This window comes from Sander lucioperca, chromosome 4 (genome assembly GCF_008315115.2).
Source record: "Sander lucioperca isolate FBNREF2018 chromosome 4, SLUC_FBN_1.2, whole genome shotgun sequence".
Taxonomy (NCBI): Eukaryota; Metazoa; Chordata; class Actinopteri; order Perciformes; family Percidae; genus Sander; species Sander lucioperca.
Window position 1 is genome coordinate 8468790 of NC_050176.1, and position 20413 is coordinate 8489202.

General features: G+C 39.0%; 2 protein-coding genes and 1 pseudogene across 3 annotated transcripts; all 3 read left to right on the plus strand.

The window, feature by feature from the left end:
- Positions 1 to 27: 27 nt before the first annotated feature.
- LOC116042963 lies at positions 28 to 19975 on the plus strand (annotated as a pseudogene).
- On the plus strand, positions 4149 to 6762 carry LOC116043048. Its single transcript, XM_031289557.2, has 2 exons — positions 4149 to 4397; positions 4798 to 6762. Exons 1-2 carry the CDS (start codon positions 4226 to 4228, stop codon positions 5274 to 5276), a joined length of 651 nt encoding a protein of 216 aa, XP_031145417.1. The 5' UTR covers positions 4149 to 4225; the 3' UTR covers positions 5277 to 6762.
- Positions 7194 to 11287, plus strand: LOC116043049 (CD209 antigen-like protein E). Of its 2 annotated transcripts, none has more exons than XM_031289558.2 (6): positions 7194 to 7307; positions 7775 to 7858; positions 8636 to 8719; positions 9117 to 9259; positions 10189 to 10289; positions 10440 to 11287. In XM_031289558.2, exons 1-6 carry the CDS (start codon positions 7301 to 7303, stop codon positions 10591 to 10593), a joined length of 573 nt encoding a protein of 190 aa, XP_031145418.1. In that variant the 5' UTR covers positions 7194 to 7300; the 3' UTR covers positions 10594 to 11287. The 2 variants fall into 2 exon arrangements, with proteins under 2 accessions (XP_031145418.1, XP_031145419.1); XM_031289559.2 differs by having other exon boundaries at positions 10446 to 11287.
- Positions 19976 to 20413: the final 438 nt, after the last annotated feature.

A 20413-nucleotide genomic window follows, 5' to 3' on the forward strand; every position in this document is an offset into this window, starting at 1 on the left:
GTTACTGTTTGTAAGTTCGTCTGAGTACAGTTCAGAAAGATAATTTATCATTTCAGAGGCACACTCTCAAGACATTGGGACATTGAGGACCAAACTCTACAGTCAATACAGCTGAACATCATGGATCAACTGACAGATATCTATGTCAATGAAGAGGGAGCATTCAGTTATCCTGGCAAAAGGAAGAGTTTGGTAAAAAGTTCAGAAAGTATTTATGAAAATGTGTTGCTCCACAGTCTGGAGCCAAACAAAACTACTGCTGTCTCAGGAAATGAACACATGCAAACAGGTCCTGTGTACAAATACTATAATGTTGACTGTAGGTTCATGTGAATGTAGACTATATATAAAGAGGTGTGGACATTTAAACACAAACACAGGAAAGATTATTGTCTACAACACAGACTAAAATCAGGAACAATAATGTGGAGGGCTGGTTTGCTGTCATTGATGGTTTTAGCTTTGTACTAATAAACTCTAGAATTACAACATAACTGTGGTGGAACATAACTAGGTACATGTACTTAAGTACTGTACTTAAGTACAAATTCAAGGTACTTGTACTTTACTTTAGTATTTCCATGTAATGCTACTTTAACCATCACTTAGGAGGAGAATATTGCACTACTTACTTAACTACATTTGTTTGACACCTTTACTTTTTAGATTACAATTTTTCATATTCCTGTCCAATGAAAACTATGTATCTCCAGATTTGGTGATTTTAAATGTTTTTGGTAAACTGGAGGATGAAGTGTTTCTTTGTGGGAAAACTTTCTTTGAGAAAATTCTCATACTTCTTAAGTTAAATACATTTTAAATGCCTCTTGAAGCAGTTGGAAAAAATATTTTCACAATGCTGAAAACAGGGCTGTTTTTCTGACACCATGAAAAGTTTTTGGAAATACATGATTCCCACAGAACAGTCACACTACAAATATATGATCTTATAGAATATGATGCAGTGCTGTGTAGATTAAACTACCCATCATTATATAACGGAGTTAAATTAGCACAACCTTGAACATCTACAGCAGTAAAATGCAGTAAAAAACACACTAATGTGCCAGTATGTTGATCCAAGAACATATATAATAGTAAACTAGAGACCATCTTGGGATGGGATTACACCAGCTGCGACATCAAATTAGGACAGGGATTTGGCGACAGAAGGTGTCTCCAGGATCACATTTTGCCATGATGACACACACACACACACACACACACACACACACACACACACACAGAGAGAGACACTGTCACGGCTAGTAACCACTGACAGGAACCATTTTATTGCACAATGAGTACTTTAACTTTTCAAACTTTAAGTACATGTTGCTGATAATTATTTTACTTAAGTAAGTTTTGAATGCATTACTTTTACTTGTAGTGGAGTATTTGACAGTTTGGTATTAGTATACTTTTACCTAGGCCTACAGTAAGTAAAGGATCGGAATACTTCTTCTACCATTGCACCTAAACAAAAAAAAACAACAAAAAAAGGTCACTGCAGAGCAAAAATAGAGAAATTTTAAATTGCAAATCCCATTTGAAATTCTGACATCACTCTTTTCAGTCCTCATCCCTGCTAGCATCTCTGTGAAGCTCGGCATACAGACCTTTTTAACAGCAGACACTGGATCTGTCAGAGCAGGAAAAGCACACGTGGAACTGATAACATTAACGATGTCTCAGTCGAGCTATTCTAGTGAGCCAGTATGTATACAATACCCCTAAGTGAAATAGGCCCTTTTCACAGCAGCCGTTTTGACATGTAATAGCAGGGCAAACACAGAGGAATTTGTTAAAATTAATTATGGTCCCTTAATATATAATATGTCACAGCCATTCCAGAGAGCATGGTCTGCATGCTCGCTTATACCAGGGCCTAGTCATTAGTAGGTAGTTGTTCATAAAGTATGGTGCCGCAAAAAAGAGAATCAAAAAGAGATATTCTGATAGTATCACTCTAGTGTGGCTAAAACATGAACACAAATATGTGAATATAGGTGGATTTTATTTGATTTCACATTGAGGAGCAAACGCATGACAAATACTCCTACCTTCAGGTGCTGAAGTGGTAAATAAGAGTTCCTGCGGAGCTGCTGCAGTGGGTCTGCTGTGTCTTCTCCTACTGACTGGACTCATAACTGTGGTTTGCCTATGTGAGTACTTTGTTAGCATGCTGATTTAACACTAACCAGATGATGCTGGTTGATAACGTTTTCTTTATTTGCTTATGGTTTACGTGTCAAACACAGTTACCAAAGGCAGCTCTGAGTGGAAAATGGAGATGGTCCTGTTACAGACCAACCTGACTCAGGAAAGAGACCAGTTACCGACCAGTTACAACAACCTGACTCAGGAACTCAACAAGCTCCATAAAGTTGTTGAAAACATGACCAAAAAGATAAATGATCTTCAAAGAAAGCTTCAAGGTAATTGATAGTATTATTTTTTTTAATTCTGGCTGGCCTAACTTAATAATAATACTAATAATACATTTTATTTATATAGCGCTTTACATGGTACTCAAAGACACTTTACAGTGAAACCAGCACACTTAGCACATAAGAAACAGATGAAACAATAAAACCAACACACAAAACAAGCATATTAAAAGCAATTAAAACAATAAAACCAGTAGGCTAACTATCAGTGGAGAAACTATTTCATGTGGAAGGCTAATCTGAAGAGGTGTGTTTTGATGAGTGTGAATGTGTCCAGATCAGTACAGTCAGTACAGTTCCAGATGGAGGGGGCCGCAATGGTGAAAGCTCTGTCCCCAGGTACAGTGCTTGGTCCTCTTTATTTAATTGTTCTTCTTCGTGATAAAGCAACTTTACCGGCAACAGTTGAGTGATTCTTGTGTGTTAGCGGCTTAACGAAGCATTTTGAATTTGCCTTTGAGTCGCGCCTCTGACTGGTCTTTTTCTCATGTGTGTGTGTGTGTGTGTGTGTGTGTGTGTGTGTGTGTGTGTGTGTGTGTGTGTGTGTGTGTATTATTCTCTTAAATACACGTGTACAGTTTATGGGGAGTAGCTTTGTGAAAGGAATTATGGATTTTTTTCAGGACTACTTTGCCACAGTATCATGTTTTAAGGCTCAATCCAGATTTTTCTGAACACATATATTTTAGATATAGAATATCCCATTCGTACTGAAGTCAGAATTAGAGGAAACGTCCAAATTTAGCGTACTTGAAAATATAAACTATTTATATTATCGTTTGGAACCCGGAAATAAAGTTTAACCTTCAACAGCAGCAGAACCACATTTATAACTTAGATTTGTTTTCTACTGACACTTCCTAAAAAAGTGCAGTTATTTAGCTGAGGATATAAGATCCTGAAATAAGCTCTTGTAAAAATCTTATTGTCTCTTTCTATCTAGTTAGTAATAGACACGCTAGTTTAAAGCAAAGGACAGGACTCAGGTAAATCAGAAGGGGGCTGATAGGTCATTCAGGCAGGATTTGGAAATATGGCATAGGCCTATCTTTTTTTTTTTTTATAAGCCTATTTTTTTATTATTATTTTGTGGTGTTTGTTGGTTGGTGTTTTGTTCTAGACCAGGGGTCTTCAACGTTTTTTAAGCCAAGGACCCCTTAACTGTGGGCAGTGGTGGCCTAAAGGTTAGAGACGCGGGAGGTCGGCGGTTCAATCCCCAGACCGACAGGATAAAATCTGGGTGGGGAAAGTGAAAGAACAGCGCTTACCCCTCCCTCATTACCACCACTGAGGTGCCCTTGAGCAAGGCACTTAACCCCAACCGCTCCAGTGGAGCTGCTCAGTGGCCAGCAGATCAGACTGTGGCTGTATTTGGCAGCTCCCAGGTATGAATGTGTAACTGTGTGAATGTGATCAGGGCGTTCCTGCAAAAGAGAGGCTGCAGTGAACCTCCCCTGAATAAATTTTTTTTTTGTAAAACTTGAAAAAAATGAACAATTATTTGGAGGCCCCCCTGCATTGACTCTGAGGACCCCTTAGGGGTCCCGGACCCCCTGTTGAAGATCCCTGTTCTAAACCAATCCATATTTAGATGTAACACTCATCGATGCACTAGGTGGCGGTATGCACCTTAAAGTTGGTTTCAATAAACACGAAGAAGAAGAAGAAGAAGAAGAAGAAGAAGAAGAAGAAGAAGAAGAAGAAGAAGAAGTAACAACAAGCTGGTGGACGATGGATTAGATGCGAAATATTTCACTCATGATAATTAGGCAACAATGTCTTCAGTTGAGTGTTTGAGAGAATTTGTCAGCGAGAGACTAACTGCTGCTGCTGAAGAAATATTCGGAGTTTTAAAAAAAACAATCGTCAAGTACGAGGAAGAGATCGACCGTCAGCGCAGACTGCTGGATATCGTTTGGAACCCGGAAATAAAGTTACACAGGATAGGTGTGTAAAACTATTAGGTCTCCCTGAACGTGTAACAAAAAATCCCTTAAATTGAGTTCTTTACTCGAATCTCTTAAGTTAATTTGAGATGGCCCCTTTTATTTCTTATCTCTTATTTTTTTCTTTTTCTTGACGTTGATTTGTTTTGTATAAGCTCCTAGGTTTTGTTTATATGCTCGACCCGAGGCAAAAGCTCTATTTTTGAAGTGAATTTGTAAATGTGTGCCTTGTTTGTTTGTACATCTCAATTCTGAATAAAGAAATGAAAAAATAAATAAAGGATAGGTGTGTAAAACTGAATTAGTTTAATAACACAAACAGATGTACTGCATATGTGCTCACATTTCTGCATTTTTTTTTCTTTACCATCACAGTAGTATTTCATTTTCTGTCCCTCCAGAGCTCCCACAGCAACATGTCTGTAAGGAGGAGGAGGTTCTTGCTGACCAGCAGCAGCTCTGTATTCAGGATATGGACTCCAGTCTGGAACAGGAAGACCCCGAGTCTGCACAGGTTAAAGAGGAACAGGAGGAACTCTGCACCAGTGAGGAGGGAGAGCAGTTTGTACTGAAGCACGAGACTGCTAGCTTTATGTTGACTCCTACTTATGAGGAAAGTGACCACAGTGAACCAGATCCAAAAAGTGACCATCAGCTTCTTTCTCTCAACTCTCATGTAGCTGAGAGCCAAGATCAGGAAATAGACAAGCCTGGAGACTCAGGATCAACTAGAAATGCAGAGCCAAAACAACAGATTCAACATCACGAAAGTATAACTCACAGTAACATTGTAAACAACCCTAACTTGTCAGAGATTTGCTGTAAAACTCACACAGGTAAACAGTCAAAATGTGACACGTGGGAAAGTTTACAAGTATAAGTCAGAACTGGAGAGACACAGGAGAATCCATACAGGTGAGAAGCCATGTTCTTGCAGCACGTGTTGAAAAGCTTTCCGATGTCAAAGTCACTTAACAGTCCATGTGAGAATCCACACAGGAGAAAAACCGTTTGCATGCAAAACATGTGAGAGAACTTTCAGACTTAGTGGTCAGTTGAAAGCCCATGTGAGAACCCACACAGGTGAGAAGCCATATTCTTGCAACGTTTGTGGTAAAAGATTTATTCAGATGTCAGCATTGATTACTCATAAAAGAATCCACACAGATGAGAAGCCATTCACTTGCGAAACGTGTGGGAAAAGTTTCAGACACAGTAGTGACTTGACAGTCCACATGAGAATCCACACAGGCGAGAAGCCATATACTTGTAAAACATGTGGAAGGAGTTTTAGACACAGTAGTGAAATGACATCCCACATGAGAAGAGCACACACAGATGAGAAGCCATATTCCTGCAACACGTGTGGGAAAAGATTCAATCAGAAATCAGTATTGAAAGCTCACACAAGAATCCACACAGGAGAGAAGCCATTTACCTGTGAAACATGTGGGGAAAGTTTTAAATGGAAAAGTACCTTAAGACTTCACATGAGAATGCACACAGGTGAGAAGACATTTACTTGCAAAACATGTGGAAACGATTTTGGATTAAATAGTGACTTGACACGCCACATTAGAAGAGCACACACTGGTGAAAAGCCGTACCTTTGCAAGATCTGCGGGGAAAGATGCTTTGATGCGTCTCATTTGGCAAAGCATATAAGCTTGCATCCCGAACTTGAAAAAACACCAGAGGATCAATTTACACAGGAGAAAACATCGACCTGAAACTCCTGTGGAGAGGTGTTCACTAACTCATTGTTATACACTTTCAATAGCTGCATCTCTGTCACTGACTGTATACAATTCCCCACTGAGCAGAGGTCACAATATATTGAAGTACATATTCAACAATGCCATCACGTTTTGTTGAATTAACCTCTTTTTTTTCCTCTTCATATAACTGCAGTACTCATATTTCTGTTGGCAACAGTATTTCTTTGAAACAAGAAAGAAACTCTTTATAGCAAAGTGATTGCATAATTCATGATTTAATTAATATTATTTTCTACTTTATTGTTTAAAAAAAAAAACTGTATACACTACTTAAGTTGAGTGCATTGTGAGCTCTGATGTTGAGGCAAAGAAAGCCTCTACTACTGGTGTTGGGTCACTTGCTAGTCTTTTCTTTTTTGTCTGCAACATGTGTTATATTTTTATGTATTTTGTAATCGCATCATTTTGACGTAACTTTTGTTGTTTTGGGTTTTAGTGGTGACACACAAACAAAAAAATTGTCGATGATGTAATACATGGTTCTGTCAGTGAATCAGACTAAATAAATTATACAATGATCAATGCCCAAAAGGAAATGGGCAACAAAATGCTGTTTTCTGATCTCATGTATGTATTATAACAATAAAGCTTTGTAACGTGATCATTTAACAAAACCAGATTCATAGTAGAGTCTAAAGCTATAAGCAAATTCTCTTCATCAAGGCTGCAGATTGGTGTGACTGACAACAATGATGAAAGTTGTTATAGTTCTTTTCAGAGAAGTGTTAAGTTATAACCAAGGTTATTATAGTTTGGAATTTTAGTTGACTATTACATTTTATTTTAGTTAGTTTTCAGGTGCGGTGTGTTGGGTGTGTGATGTTCTTGTGGTGATGACTCGTTTATCGGTGTTTTAAGCCCCCAACGTCTCCTTCCAGGCAGCACTGCCTAGAAGGCAGTAGGATTAGGCAATGGTTATGGTTAGGGTTAAGTTTAGGGTTAGGTGCCTTAAAGTCAACGGTTGTAGCGCTGCCTGGAAGGAGACGTTGGGGACTTCGAGCTAAGCATTAGCCTGATGTCTCTACTCTGAACATTAGTTTTGAGAACTTACTAGTCGACGGACTATGTAAATCAACCTGATGCATCAGCAAGAAGTTCTGGCCAGGACACATGAGTGACTGCTGCTATGCCTAGCCTAACATTGTATTAACATTTAACCATAAAAGCAACATGGGTACAAATTTTAATTTTTAAAATGTATATTTCAGAAATTCAAAAAGTAAAATCAGTGCAAAAAAGCTGAGGAAAAATCAATACCGCTATGTTTTTTCGTGCACATGTAAAAATATTATTGATCTGCTTTTATGTGAAGTCAGTTTATTCAGTCATTCTACACTGAAGACCATTTACGTTCTATGTTCTTGTTTTACTTTGTTTAATTGACATGGTTTACTTTGAGTGTCAAGTATATGCTACATAATGGTTTATGGCAAGCTGGTCTGCACATGTCCTCACATTTAGTAAACCCAGCTCTCAGCTCAATGGCCCACTACAGTCCTCCCAAAAGGCCACAATTATTCAGATAGCTGTAAACCTGCTTCTTGAAACTGTCCACTAGCCACTTATTTTGTGTGCATGTGTGTATAATTTCTCCACACAGGGAGAAAACTGTATAGACTGGTTGCTGTGAGCTTTGGACTCCTGTGTGTCCTACAAGCTGCTCTCAACATTTCCCTACGTCTCTGTGAGTCATTTTTAAACTGTTTTTCTACTTTTACTCTGTTTTCCTTCCTGTTCCTCTTTTGAAATTCACTTTTATCATAAGACGTATATATGCGTTGTACATTCTTTTCATTCTTCCTGAGTATATTTTTTTGAGTAGGTGTTCTTGTATTTTTATTTTATTTATTATTTCTTGTATATTCTGTATGTGTGTGTGTGTGTGTGTGCCTTATACCTTGCTGCTGTAGAACAGAAATTTCCAAGTTTGGGATCAATAAAGTCCATCTATCTATCTGTCTATCTATCTATCTATCTAGATCTAAAATATGACACTTTCTCTGACTGGTTTCTATTTGTCAAAATATAATTTTATCAGTGTTTAGATCACTTGACCAATTATAACATAGCAACGCCTCAGTAATATCCAGTTGCACAAGTTTGGGGTAGTTTAGAATCAGGAACGATCACGGGGCATAAAAACACTAGAAATCCAACTTATTACTTTCAGATTAAAGAAGAAGAGGACGGGACTTTCCAGTTAGTTGATGCTTTCCCATGTGACAACTTTCAGCCTGTAAACTTGCTCGTAGTCAAGTTCCAGTATGCATTAAATAACACATACTGTACAGATTTGCTTCTCTGGTTTGTTCCCCAATCTCTTCCTGCCCATGTGTCAAAGTGTCCTTGAGCAAGATGTTGAACCCCAAATTGCTAGAAGTGCATGTGGGCAAAATTGTTGGATTAATGTAATGTAATTCTTGACACATGAGTTCTCAATTAAGTGTTTCTGCTCTTTCAGACACCTCTGACAGTAAGACAGCAGATATAGAGGTCTGCTGCACAAACCTGACTTGTGAGCTGAAGAGAGAACTGTTTAACTTTGGTAAGTATGAGGATGAAACTCATCATACCAGTAATGAGCGCTTGCATCCAAAGGGACATTCAGTGCAATATTGGGCAAAACTGGGTATTGCATATAGTATATCACATGAAAACACAATTTTTTTTGGGCAGACACTGTACAATTTTATTAAACCCGTATTGCGTACACACAGATTATTGACTAAACACATATCACCTGGCCGATTAGATTTAAGTTAGGCCTAGTTGTTTGATTTTGAAGAAGTCTGATTCAAATGTTTTTTATAGCTTTAAATTGGATGCATACCTTGCATTCAATTGTACTAAATCAATTCATAGTCACTTTTTAAAATTGGTGAATTTATTATATCACATGATTTCCTAAATATTAAGATTCTCTTTGTTGTTATTCATAACAGATCACTATTTCCAACAAGGATGGGTGTATTTCCATCCCAGTTTCTATTACATTTCTTCCAACAAGAAATCCTGGCAGGAGAGCAGAGCTGACTGTCTGCGGAGAGGTGCAGACCTGGTCATTATAAACAGCAAAGAAGAGCAGGTGTGTGTATTAATGTGTGATGGAGAATGAATTAGAGATTAAACTAGCTGGTCGCAAGCCAATAAAACAACATTGCAACCATTGGAGTCACTTTATAAACAGGCATTAAAGACATTGGACCGTAAGGGTAATAGCTATCATCATTGTCACATAATTAAAAAATACAATATGTTTAGCTTTGAAAACTTCAGAAACTTTGCTGATGCCTGTCTTGTTTTTAAGGTACTCCGTGGGCTTGCTCCACCACCATTGTGCCAGTTTATAAAACAGAAAGATAAGGTCAATAGAGTAACCAGAGCAACCATCAGAGGGGACTGCATAGTTCAATTTAGAAAAAGTAGGATTGGAAGCACAGCTTTTTCTATCAGAGCCACAATTTTTTGGAATAGTCTGCCCAATGAGTTAAGGAAGTGTAATAGTCTCTCCTCTTTTAAAAAACATCTTAAATCTTGGATTAGGGACAATTACAATTGCAACCATACACCACACACTTAAGCCCATGACCATATTTTGCTTTTATTTTTTATTTTCTTTCTTTATACTGTACTTTATATTGTAATTATGTTGAAGGTTAGATGAGGTGAGCAATATATTGTCTGTTTGAGGGTATATTCATATTGTTTTAAAATTCCTGCTGTATTTATTACATTGCTACTGTATTTCTTAAATTTATAGTGTATTTGTATTGACTTTTGTATTTTAGGGTGCCTGTTAAGACCTGGCTAGGGACAACAGATGGAAACTAGCACTTGTGGCTAACTCTGGCTTGTTTACAGCAAGTAATTTGTCTGTTGATCAGTGAGCATTGTCCCTATCAAATAAATAAATAAATAATAGAGACAAAAGCAACAGAAAAAGTGAGTGTGGGTTGGATTTTAATCAGTTCGATTTCTATTGATAAGTGATTACTGATTTTCTCTCTAAACAAGGATTTCACAAGAAAATTCCACAAGCTCACATGGATTGGACTGACTGACAGAGAAACCAAAGGGACGTGGAAATGGGTGGATGGCACTCTGCTGACCAAAAGGTGTATGTTATAACGCTTCTGTTAGATGAATAAATAAATATATAATGAATCACAGGAAAAAAAAATGTTCATTTTAGTTTTTCAACTTCAATCTGTCCATCAGATGCTTCTTTGGTTGTGTTCTTTGTTAAAAGATTATTTGTTTTTTGGTTTCAGCTACTGGAATCCTGGGGAGCCAAATGATTTTGAAGGCAAAAATGAAGACTGTGTAGAAATAAAGTTCCATGACGTGGAGAACAGTTGGAATGATATACCATGTGGAGATCAAAACTTCTGGATCTGTGAAAAGAGGATAGCTTCATAACTCACCATATAAAACTCTGAAAAGCTGAAATTCACTTAATGTTTAAACTGAAAGCACAAGTTCACATTTCACAATCCTTTGACTCTGTGCGTAGGAGTCAGTTGGATGTTGGATGGAGGAATGATGTAATGTTGAGTTTTTGACTTCTAGTAGCGCTACGGAGCTGTTTTTATATGACTGGGTTCCCGTTTTGTCCTCTTGAACGCGAACAAGGACACACATGCACATATATAGATACAGAATCACAGCAATGCACCAACATATGCACTGAAGGAGAAGAGTGCTTGCTAGTAAAAATGAATGCAAACAATGCAGGTTCCAAACAAGTGTGTTGGTAGGAAGGAAATGTACTCATCACATTTTGTTAGACCGCAATGATCCAGGGCCCCTTTAATTACAGTACATGCATACCTTATTTTATGGAGGTGCTGCTGTAAGGCTCTATTTGACTAAATTATTACACTGACTTATTTGTATGTACAATGTTACTGTAAAGTAAAAGCAATGCACGGAATAAGTTAGCTACCCATGTCTTTACAGGGATAATAACAATTGAATGTGTGTATGTGTAATGTATGTTGAAAGTGTTGTTTCCACAGATGCTTTGAACCCCATCTGATCATCCAGAGGGTATTAAATTAATTAACCAACATTGTTACTGTCCATATCTAATAATAAACACTTTGTCATTTAATATGAGTGAGATGATTACTTGGAATAATATTAGGGGAGCATAGGAACACTAATAAAATCTAATCTAGCCTCTGCCACAATAAATGGCTTGTTAAATTCTGCGACTCAAAGAAATCGATAAGCTATCGTGTAATGATTCAGATGTGTGAAGGTACATCACCAAGAGTTTGGTATTGGAAAACAGTATTGAATATTGGGGCTTTTTATTAAAATAAATATGCTCTGACATGGAGCTATACTTAAATGAATTCACTTTATTAACTTATGTAACAGCTTTCCTGTCTTTTGGAGAAAAGCAGAAGGTTAATTGCCATTTCATTCACATGCAGCTATGAATACTGACTTTCTGATCTTATCTATCCTTGGGTCTACAGACTGATAGATAAGTGTCACATTCAAGAGATTCTGCTACATAGCACTAACCAAAATAAGTATGCACTATGATGCAGCTGCAACTTATAGGTAAAGGTAAAACCTAAAATATTTCACACCACCAGCCCTCAGTTTCCTGGTGATGTGAGAATCACATACAAAAATAGAAAGCAACTGTCTCTTTTAGAAGTTAGAGATACTCTGTACACAGTTAAGAAGAATACATTTCAAAAGCACACTCTGCAGACTTTGACTTGACTATTGACTTAATACTAACCATTTTTACCCTGTGATGTGAAGCTGCTAGCTAGTTAACTGTGTTTTGCTAGCTTGCTAATTGTATGTGCTAGCTTGCTTTATTTTAGTGTGATACGTTTTTGGGGCTTTAATTATTACTCTGCTGGAGAGAATGTTCATTTTACTTTTACAGTGTGATAGAAATTGTACATTTTATTTCAGCATTTGTTACTAAGTGATTATTAACCCACTGTTATGTCAGATAATAGTAAACTTCTTTCATACATGCAACAATGTACAGCTTGTGACTGCCTGTAATGCGCTACTGAGTAAAAAAGTTGAACTCCACCTGGTGACTCATGCTCTTTGATAGGAGCCCTGAAGCGGCCAATACACACACTATCCAGCATTTACAGGGTTAAATCCTAACAACAGTGCATGAAGAAATTGCACACATGTATTATATTATGACAAGTGACAATAAAAAAGGCTGACTTTTGCAAATGACAAACATTGCATTTTACCCTCAGGTGCTGGAGATGTGAAGAAGAGTTCCTGCAGAGCTGCTGTGGTGTGTCTGCTGTGTCTTCTTCTTCTAGCTAGACTCATAACTGTGGTTTGCCTATGTGAGTACTTTGTTAGCATGCTGATTAAGCCCTCAGAAAATAATACTGGTTGACATTATTCCTTTATTTGTTTGTTTAGGGATAGTCACAGTTACCAGCAGCAACTCTGAGCGGGAAATGGAGATGGTGCTGTTACAGACCAGTTACAACAACCTGACTAAAGAAAGAGACCAGTTACAACAACCTGACTAAAGAAAGAGACCAGTTACAGACCAGTTACAACAACCTGACTAAATAAATAGACCAGTTACAGACCAGTTACATCAACAAGACTAAGGAAAGAGTCCAGTTACAGACCAGTTACAACAACCGATCTAAAAGAAAGAGACTTTGGAGAATTTGAAGCCCTGACTAAAGACAGAAATGATCTTCGGAGAAAGGTAAGCAGAGAATGGAATATCTGAAGAAACTGCGGTGGGATTACTGGCTGCTGACAAGCTGATGCTGAGCTGTATTGCTTCATGTATAGCTGGGAGCTGAACAGCATTACTGGCTTAACCTAGCAGCTAAAGGAGTGAATACCGGTCACTGCTTCACCTGTGAAGAGGTTCAGAGGCCCATGACCAGGAGTCAGTGAATGGCTGGAGAAAGATCAAGGGGGACATTCACATCAGTCGACAGATGCCACCCTTGAACAGGAACAGGAGTAACCGTTTCCCAGCCAGATACAAACTGTTATCTGGTCACTTGATAAAAACTATCTGTCTTCATGACAACTGAGAAGCTCCTTCTGCTGAGGAAGGTGACGAGACGTGGTTAAAAGCTCCAGAAACAACATGTTGGTCTTTGTGTTGAGAACAGCTGTGCTCATACCCTCATGTATTCCAGACAAGTAACTCAGCAGTTGTTGCATGTACATTTCAGACAGGGGATGAACAGAGTTTTCAGAAACTCCCAGTTCAACTTTTCTTTTTAGCACATCATATCATCGTTCTAAAAGCTCTGTATGAGACCTTGATTCAGAGCTGGGAACTAGCTTGTTCAGTGAAGCTAACGTTGGCTAAAACAGCTATTGCAGAGCTTTAAAAAGTTGCATGAGAGGCGTCAGTGTGTAAAAATGTTGGAGAAAAAGTCAAACTAGGCTAGGGAACTGGGGACAGAAAGGCCGCGGACCACAGGGCTGCGGACAGCAGTGAAGACGGATCCCCACTGGCGGTCGAACAGGTCGGCGAAGGTAGAGCCCCTCAGGCGGTTGAGCAGGACGTCGAGGACTCTGAAGTTGCCGGCGGCGAAGGCGAAACCCCTCTAGCGGCCGACGGCAAAGGCAGCATCCTTCTGGAGGCCGGCGGCGCAGGCAGAATCCCTCTGGAGGCTGGCGGCGAAGGCAGAATACTTCTGGAGGCTGGCGGCGGAGGCAGAACCACTCTGGAGGCCAGCAGCGAAACCCTTCTGGAGGCCGGCGGCGAAGGCAGAATCCTTCTGGCGGCCATCGGCGAAGGCGAATCCCCTCTGGAGGACAGGCAGACCGAGCAGGAGAAGGGGCAGCTGGGTTGGAGACAGGCGACGGGTCAGCTGAGCTGAAGACAGGCGACGAGTCAGCTGGGCTGAAGACAGGCGACGAGTCAGCTGGGCTGAAGACAGCTGGGCCAGGGTCCGTCAACAAGGCAACAGGATCAGTAACAGGCAACAAGGCAACAGGGTCAGGAGTCGGCAAATCCGCCGACAGGGTAACTGGAGCAGAAGTTGGCCGGACCACCGACAAAACACAGGGAGCAGGAGTCGGCCGGACCACTGACAGAACACGGGGAGCAGGAGTCTCTGGGAAGCCAGGCACCGGCAAAGTCTCTGAAGCGCCGGAAACCGGCAAAGTCACTGGGATGTCAGGCAAAGGTAAAGACTCTGGGAGGTCAGTCGATGTAGACTCTGGGAGGTCAGTCGATGTAGACTCTGGGAGGTCAGTCGACGTAGACTCTGGGCGACTGCAAGACTCTAGAAGAGCGGTCATTGAAGACTCTTGAAGAGCGGCCATCGAAGACTCTGGACAGCTGGACGTCAGCTGAGACTCTGGACGGCTGGACGTCAGCTGAGACTCTGGATGGCTCAGGAACACTGGTCAGCTCGGGAACACTGGACATCTGAGGCTCTGGAACACTGGTCACCTCTGACTCTGGTCCGCCAGACAGCACGGGCTCTGGCCTGCTGGATAGCACGGGCTCGGGGCCGCTGGACAGCACGGAGGGCTCCGGTCCGCTGCACAGCACCGAGGGATCTGGCTCGCTGGGGAGCAGTTGAACCAGTGCATGGTATTGGAGACCATGTCGACCACGTCCCCTCTTACAGCCTCCACGGTTCCCAGAAAAAAATAACCAGGCAGGTACCCGCATAGGACTGCTGGTATTCGGTGGTACTCATTGACCACATTGCAGGCTGGTTGCAAACTGGTAGAAAAAGTAGCTGACTGCTAGCAGGCTTGGAGGCAGGAAGGCTGGTTGGCTGCTGAAGCTCAGGAGGACTGCCAGGCTTGGAGACTGGAAGGCCAAACTCTCTCTCAGTAGCCTGCCAGCAAACCTCCATGAGGTGCCTGGCAAAAACTGGGTCGTTCTCATGCAAATCACAAAATAAATTAATCATAATTTTTCTATCAGACAAACTACCTACAAATCAGAGTGTCCAGGGGTTGGCAGGCAGGCAAACACAAAATAATCCCGAAAGACTTGAAGACCAGGAAGCAAAAAAACACAGGAGACTAGTAGCCACGACAGCACATGACATGACATGACATGACATGACATGACATGACGCACCACAACAAACAATGATACCACCCCAGACAAAGACAACACAGAGACTAAATAAACCAGGTAACGAGGACTAACAAGGGAAAGGTGACACTAGGCTGGGCAAACAGGTGAAACACATTAGGGCAATCACAAGGGAGGGAAACTAGAGACAGGAAGTAAACTAGACAAGACAAGGGAGACAAGACAGACTTCAAAATAAAACAGGAAACAGAACACAACAGAAACTCATAATCATGATATCTCGTCGCTACACTCTGCATTTTGGGTCCGAACCTGCTATCCCCTAGACCTGACAATATGCCCTTTTCACAGCCGACAGTCTTCTTAATTTGTGTCAGCATCTCATTTCTGGAACCGGGAAGTGCAAATGGTTTATTACTGTGCAGTAGTGTTGGCAATATGACCTTAAACTTAATATCTAATATATCTAATATATTTATACATTCAACTCAGTAAAAATAAATACAAATATCCTTTTAAACACATGTATTCTCACAGTAAACCTCTAAAATTAATTATTTATCTTGAACAATAATTTGTACAATAATTTAATTTTCAAGAAATTAAGTTTGCAAATTTAGTTTTAAAGTAAATCATCTCTTTAGTTGGTGGACATAATCAAATTATGTTGGTAACTTATCCACCAGTTATGGAGGCCTACATGTGAGGTTCCCAGTTAAGTATTGTCATTGCATTATAGTTTCTTTCTAAGAAGAAAGTTAATGTGATGCTCTAGAAGAAGATCAGGCATTATTGTTTTGAGTTCATTCTTTGTGTTCTTTGTTGTTAAAGTGAAATTGAACCCTTAAAAACTAAAGCCTGTGAGCCTCCATATGATACAGCAAACATACAGATTTGTCATTAACACTACCTTGGCTCTTTGTTTTGTAGCTGTAGAAGAGAATAGGCTACTAGAAGTTTGTCTTCACAAAATCAAACAAAACAAGCTATTTTTAATCAGATTCTGTTGAAAATAATGGCAACCTTTCCACTCAAATTGACAGTTTCACAGCAAAATGCCCTGACTAAAGAGACAGACGAGTTGAGGAGAATCCACTTTGGTAAGTATGATGACGAAATAATCAGGGTTTGGATCTGAAGGGTTGTACAGTAAGTCCAGTGAGAGGTATATCGGTGTGTGACTAGTGTTGAATATAATATGAAATCTCCCAGTTACTGATGAGATGATGTTATTGCAAACGTGCACTTTCTCAGGCAAAACACTGAAGTGACACACAGGAGCAGAAAAGAGCTAAAAGGCAAGTGGACATAAAGGACTTGGATTCGTCATGTGGACAGAAACTCTAAATTAATGTTACAGTAATTCTGCTCTGTGCCTCCTGTATATACAGTATATAAAGGAAGTTTTCTGCTAACACATCGGCCAAAAACAACTTTACAAGACATAGGCATTATCAGATAGTTACTCTAGATTTTCTCTGGGTTTATCTATGAACACAGACCTTCTGCGTTGGTGTGGGATACAATGAACATGTTGGGTAATTAAACCTTAAACCTTTTTTTTTTTATTGTGATACTTCCATCAACTCAAAAACATCTTCATGCCAGCCTGGTTGTAAACAACAGTTATTATATTCTTTATAAGTCAGGCCAGTCTCTTATAGTCTACAGACTTGAATTGTTATTACATACATGTACTACTATAATGTTAAACACATTTAATGAACAGCAACACACATAATGTGGCCGAGATCAAACAACAATTAAAAATCACAATGTTTTGTTGACTGTGATATCATCATATTATGAGAGTGGTCTACTCAGCTACTGTTGTGCTTTGAAAGTATCTTAAAGAACATTTGTTTCAACACTAAGATTGATTTATTTTGAATAAAAAAGAGTAATGTGTGTACCCATTTCCATATCCCCTCCGTCTCTCTGTCAATCAGTCCAATCCACATTATCTTTTAGCATTGTCTTGTGAACTCCTTGTTTTTAAAGAGAGACGTATAGTAATCACCTAATATTTAACAAATGCCAGTCCACCATCATTGATGTATTAATTTAAAGCTATAGTGCGCGACAATTCTATATTAACAAGCTCATTTGAATCTGTAGAGGAAACTGCACTGAGTTTGCAAGAGAGATAGCAAAGGCAAAAATGATGAAGTGTCAAAATTATAATTTGCGGAAAGGGTGGTGCTGTGGCAATCAGACTCATCTCAGAACCAGAGAAGAAGAAGCAGATACAGATCAGTGCAGTTCTTAGAAAACACTGTCATACTTGGGTGGGTCAAACGTGTTGAGGTTTGTCTTCAAACAATAAGCTGAGATGGACTATGAAAACCTGCCTTATACTAGGAGTAAGTAACATTAAGGTTGTTTGACAGCATCATACTTTTTGTATCTTACTCTGTTTGGGTGCAGAATCAGGTGGGGGGGTTTTGCTACATAAAATGATAAAATTAGGCATACAGAGTACATATAGTTCATTCATCAAGTTCATTTTTTATTTATTTCATCCAGAGACAGTGTACAAGGAGTGAAATACAAATGTTTCACAGAACATAATCAAACCTGGCTGCCTAATAATAATAGTGTTTAAATATGGTGATTTTTATTTATTTATTTATGCACACAGAGAAAAAACTGTACAGACTGGTTGCTGTGAGCTTCGGAATCCTGTGTCTCCTGCAAGCTGCTATGAATATTTCACTGCGTCTTGCTCTCTGTGAGTGATCTTTCTCTCTAAGACAGAGACCAGGGATTGGAACTAAATTACAAACACAAACTATGATAATCACTTGAGTGGTTTCTACATATGATCAGTGAATTCATGATAAAAACAGGTAGACGATTGGAGAGTATTATAATTACAAGAAAGCTCATATCATTCAGACCAAGCGAGAACAGGATGGGGCTTTCCAGTTTTGAGTCATGTTCATAGCATTTGCCTTTAAAATACGATGAAACTGGGCTCGTAGTGAGTCTAGTGTATACAGTTACAGACACAATCAGCATTCAGATTTCTAAATGTGTTCACAAATAACAGATAAACTTGCTTATATATAATGGACTGAAACAGTTTGTTGTAGAATTTAGTATGGATGACCATGAAACCGACTCAGTTTTAGGAGTAATGTATTGCAGGTCAAATTCGACACAGCCCCAGACCAAACGTAAGCATGCAGTACATAGGCTTCTACATATAGTTTGTAGCCTATAGGCTAGTGTCCGAAGGTGTGGGTGTTAACTACAGTAACACATGCTTATCTTTCTGTTCTTTCAGATTCAGATTCCAAAGCCATTATTCAAAATCTGACTGAAGAGAGAGAAGATTGGAAGAGGAAGCTGAGTACATTCGGTGAGTATGAAGACAAAACTGAATACCGCAATATCATAAAAAGGGTTTTCTACTTCCTATGACATGTTTTTTTTCTTTTACTGAGATGTGAAGGTTTTTTCAATTTTGTTGTCACAAACAGATAATTACTCCCAACATGGATGGGTTTATTTCAACCACAGTTTCTATTACATTTCTTCTATTGGCAAGTCCTGGCAAGAAGGTAGAGATGACTGCCAGCAAAGAGACGCAGACCTGATAATTATTAACAACAAAGAAGAACAGGTGTGTAAGAGAGCGAAATCAGTCTGTAAGACACATGAGAGAAAAGGTGTAAAATCAAATCAATGGACACTGAGGTGGAGCGTGGCTGAAATTGGTTATATTCATGTTTATTATTGTTTCTTTTTTCTTACTGTAAACAAGGACTTTGCAAGACAATTCAAACAGCGCACATGGATTGGACTGACTGACAGAGAAACAGAGGGGATATGGACATGGGTGGATGGGACTGCACTAAACACAAGGTTCATAAATTACTTTTTTTGTTTAAATTAATTATAAATAATGTAGTATTGCTATGTTACAGCAATATTACTGAATATCCTTCATAAACTGAAAGCACCTCTCCAGTAGGTGAGTGAGGAAGGAATCCTGCAGCCATCTTTGATTGTTACATGTTATGTAGCCTATATTAAGGTGGAATTTATGAATCACTTGGCTTTTAGAGTAGTGCAAAGATTTTAAGCTATGCCATAACATCACCGTTCAAATGCACTTCAGTTCAGTAATGTGTTTGTATTTGTGATGAATGCTTTCTCATGCTGCAGTATCTGGCCTTTCTACTGCTGCTGGTAGAGCTTGGGTCACCAGAAATGTAAAACTATTGCAATGCTGACACACCTAGGCTATCTGACAAGACTTTACTGTAGTTAATATCAGTGTAATAAAAACACCATTAATGTTTGATTGAGGTTTAATTTGGCTACATGCTCTTTGGTTGTGTTTTCTTTTATTTATGATTTGTTGTTTGGTTTCAGCTTCTGGCACACTGGAGAGCCCAACAACTATCAAGGCAAAGAGGAAGACTGTGGAGAAATAATGAGCTACAATAATGAAAACAGCTGGAATGATATAACATGTAAAACGCAAAACTATTGGATCTGTGAAAAGGTGCTGGCTCTATAACTCAGCATCCAAACCCACCAGACTGGTAATGGATTAGTTGCAGAGTTAGTGGCTCATCACCTTGAATACAGAAACACATAAACACATACAAGCCTTTCTAGTTTTTCTTTTTTTACATTCTGTCTATACACCTACATTCAATCAGTTTAATCGTTAGATTTTGTGTCAAGAGGTTTTTCATGCACAGACTGTAGCTTTTGTAAATAAATAATTGCTACTGACTGTGCTGTGTTCAATACCACGTGTTCTGAATGAATTGTATTAATTCATGAAAAAGTCAGAATTAGATTTTTTATTTAAACAGGACCATCTTACATGCAGCAAAGCTCATTTGATTATCTTAAATGCTTTAAAGCCAGATTTATATTTGTGTATTAAGAGGTGACAGCATTGCATCCGTGCTGCATTATACAATTTAACAACATCCATGACATGAATGTTTTACAAGCATAAAGAAATGAATCATGACATGGGGATTGTGAAAACTCTGCTCTTAATTTACATTTGGCTTCATTTTATTTGCCCATTTAATTATTAGAGGTGCTACACCAAATAAAATGCATTTTTATAATTTATTCTTTTGAAGATCTTTGAAGGCTGTAGCCCATCTCAGCATGCACAAATATACTGTATGTAAATGAATGTATTTCTTCTGCACT

Coding starts and splice junctions, on each gene's coding strand:
- LOC116043048 (XM_031289557.2), top strand. CDS start 4,226: ATGTCTTCAGTTGAGTGTTTGAGAGAATTTGTCAGCGAGAGACTAACT. Junction 4,398..4,797: donor AATAAAGTTACACAGGATAG/GTGTGTAAAACT, acceptor CTGTCCCTCCAG/AGCTCCCACAGCAACATGTC.
- LOC116043049 (XM_031289558.2), top strand. Junction 9,260..10,188: donor TAAACAGCAAAGAAGAGCAG/GTGTGTGTATTA, acceptor TCTCTAAACAAG/GATTTCACAAGAAAATTCCA. Junction 10,290..10,439: donor GGCACTCTGCTGACCAAAAG/GTGTATGTTATA, acceptor TTTGTTTTTTGG/TTTCAGCTACTGGAATCCTG.